The sequence below is a fragment of the Chinchilla lanigera genome, unplaced genomic scaffold, assembly GCF_000276665.1.
Source record: "Chinchilla lanigera isolate Chin_1 unplaced genomic scaffold, ChiLan1.0 scaffold00191, whole genome shotgun sequence".
Lineage (NCBI taxonomy): Eukaryota > Metazoa > Chordata > Mammalia > Rodentia > Chinchillidae > Chinchilla > Chinchilla lanigera.
In genome coordinates, this window is record NW_004955592.1 from 666,047 (window position 1) to 668,581 (window position 2,535).

The window sequence follows — 2,535 nt, forward strand, 5'->3', positions numbered from 1 at the left end:
TTCAGCTAGTGAGCTCATGGATGGATCAGTCCACTAATAAGGATAGACCCTCCATGATCCAATCACTATCCAAAAGCTCCACCCCTCAATACCTGAGACTCTTGGGGGACATTTTAGTTCTAAACCATAACAGCATCCAGTACAGTGACTGGCCACTGGATCCGCAGTTCTAAACCCGACTTTGTCCCAGCAAGGGTGAGGCTGAACCCTGGCTGCTGACCTTGACCTGTGAGGATGATGCTGGCAAAAGAGACAAGAGGCTAATGAGGCTCAGCAGGGAAGACTTTATTGTTTGGAATTACAGAAGAAGAGGTGGAGCCTGACCATTTGGAAGTAAATTCACAACCTTCCAAAGGAACAGCTCAGCCTCTCAGAGCCTAGAACAAGGAGGACAGAAAAAGAAGGGAGGGTGAGCAGGGAGGAACAGGTTTTCTGCACATTGGCTTCTCCAGGACTGCTTCTCTCAGGTTCTTGTGGCTCAGGTCAGCAGCAGCCACTGGAGCCCCCAGACTGCTGGCCACTGCTTCCACCACTGCTGCCGCAGCCACCGCCACCGCCACTGCTGCAGCAGCCACTGCCGCCACCACTGCTGCAACAACCACCGCCGCCGCCACTGCTGCAGCAGCCACCACCGCCGCCACTGCTGCAGCAGCCAGAGCTCTGGTGTCGGTGTCTGTGTCGAAGAGATCGGCGGGGCCTGTGGTGGCTCAGGCAGCAGCCGCCACCCCCAGAGCTGCAGCAGCCGCCAGAGCTGGAGCCACAGCTGCTGCCAGAACCTAGGCTGCAGCAAGAAGAGACTGGGGGGCACTTAGGAGGGCATTTGGGGGGACATTTGGGGGTGGGGCACTTGGGAGGGCACTTGGGGGTACACTTGGGAGGGGGCTGGCACTTCTGCTGGTTCTGCTGGCAGGACATTTTTCAAGAGGAAGTCAGGAAACCTAAGGAGAAAATTTAAAGACCATGAGAACAAGTGTCAAGGTATATATCTTTTACACTGGATTTCATGAGCCCCTACTCCAAAACAAGCTACTTCATGAACAAGAACTGTAACCAGAATTTGGAAACTGGTATGAAATGAAATTGAGCACAATAAAAATGTTCTCTCTCTCTCTAGCATCCCCCCCACACCCCCAATCAAAGATGCTGACCTTTGTTCTACTCAGGCTGTAATATCAGCCCCATACAAAGGCCCAGGAACCTAGCTAGCCCTACACTCAGAAGCTATCCTTTAACATATCCTTTATTCTTACACATGTCTGGTGAGAACCCATCTCTGAGAACATTGACTTAAGGGGACTAGACAAAGATGTGGAAGGTCCAGATGTCTGCAGGTCAGCTGCTGTGGATCCACCACACACACACACACACACAGAGTTCCCAATGCAGTTTTTCTAGTTGCTCTCCCTCCCTAAACTGGGACAGCTACAGCTCCGGGGTCTGCCTCCAGACCCTGGCCAGATAAGACAAGTCAAGAGAGAATATCACTAACGAGACTGCAGGGCGACAAACCTAGGCCTATGTCAACTGCAGGTTGAGGAATACCTGTCACACCAGGGGACTTGTTCCTCTTTCTATGCCCTCTTCTTCCCTCTCTCCAAGGAGTCCCGCAGGCCTCCTGCCTCAGACTTCTTGGCCAAGCACTCACCTAGTCAGTGGAAGCAGCAGAAGCCGTTGCTGGCTGAGGACTGGGGAACCCAGAGCTGAGGAGCCCTTTTATCCTGGGCCTGGCGTCTTCCTGGGAGTGAGGCACAGCCTGTGTATCCAGACCCTATACTTTCACAATGAGCCTGAGGGTGACTCTTCTCACGTTCCCAACCCTGGGGCTCCAGGAGCTTCCTGGGCAAGGCCAAGAGGAATCCCGGAAGCTAGAGATTGTCCAGATGTCTATCCATAGGCCTCCAGCAAGCCAGCCATTCCACCTCCATGCATTCACTCGTTCATTAATTCAAGAAATATGTATTATCTATATCTGGCCCATAATTTCACAATGTGTCAATGACACAGAGATGACAGGGATTACTCTGAGGATCTTAGTCTCACCCCATGAGTATGTAAGCAAATTGTTCAGTTACTACAGCTATCCCCTGGGGCAATTTCACAGTCTTTCTACCCTACAAGCCAATTGAAAGTCAAATGTTTTGGTTACTTCAGGATTCCGTGAGCTTGGTATAGTGCCTGGCACAGTAAATTTAGGAAAAAGATTAAAGATTGGGAAAGAGAAAGGCAGGTATTTTTGGGAGCACTGAGGCAGGGTTACTGGCCACAATGTAGCAGCCTCTAGGTTCTGCAGAGGCTGGAAATTAATTCCTAAAGGAGAAGTTATTTGAAAGCGTGATTCTGTGGCACTGAGAACAGGTGAGAACATGAGCAGGTGGGTAGAGAATGGGCCCAAAATACCCACAGTGCGTAAAAGCTAAGGAGCCAGATAGCCAACCCTGGTAGAGCAGTAGGCACATGGATAGAGCCAGGGTTTTGAGACGTGAAGGGATTAGGTTGAAAAATGTTTGAGAATTAGAACAGCTATATTATTGAGCT

At 50.8% G+C, this 2,535-nt stretch overlaps 1 protein-coding gene across 1 annotated transcript; it reads right to left on the bottom strand.

Annotated features, from left to right (window-relative positions):
* Positions 1-264: 264 nt before the first annotated feature.
* LOC102014403 (late cornified envelope protein 1A-like) lies at positions 265-1,749 on the bottom strand. The gene is made up of 2 exons (XM_005414623.2): positions 1,646-1,749; positions 265-938 (listed from the first exon to the last, which is right to left on the bottom strand). The coding sequence occupies exon 2, from the start codon at positions 913-915 to the stop codon at positions 484-486; it is 432 nt and encodes a 143-aa protein (XP_005414680.1). The 5' UTR covers positions 916-938; positions 1,646-1,749; the 3' UTR covers positions 265-483.
* Between the last annotated feature and the right edge of the window lie 786 nt (positions 1,750-2,535).

Excerpts from the sequence above, each read along its gene's own strand:
- LOC102014403 (XM_005414623.2), bottom strand. The coding sequence starts at position 915 with ATGTCCTGCCAGCAGAACCAGCAGAAGTGCCAGCCCCCTCCCAAGTGT.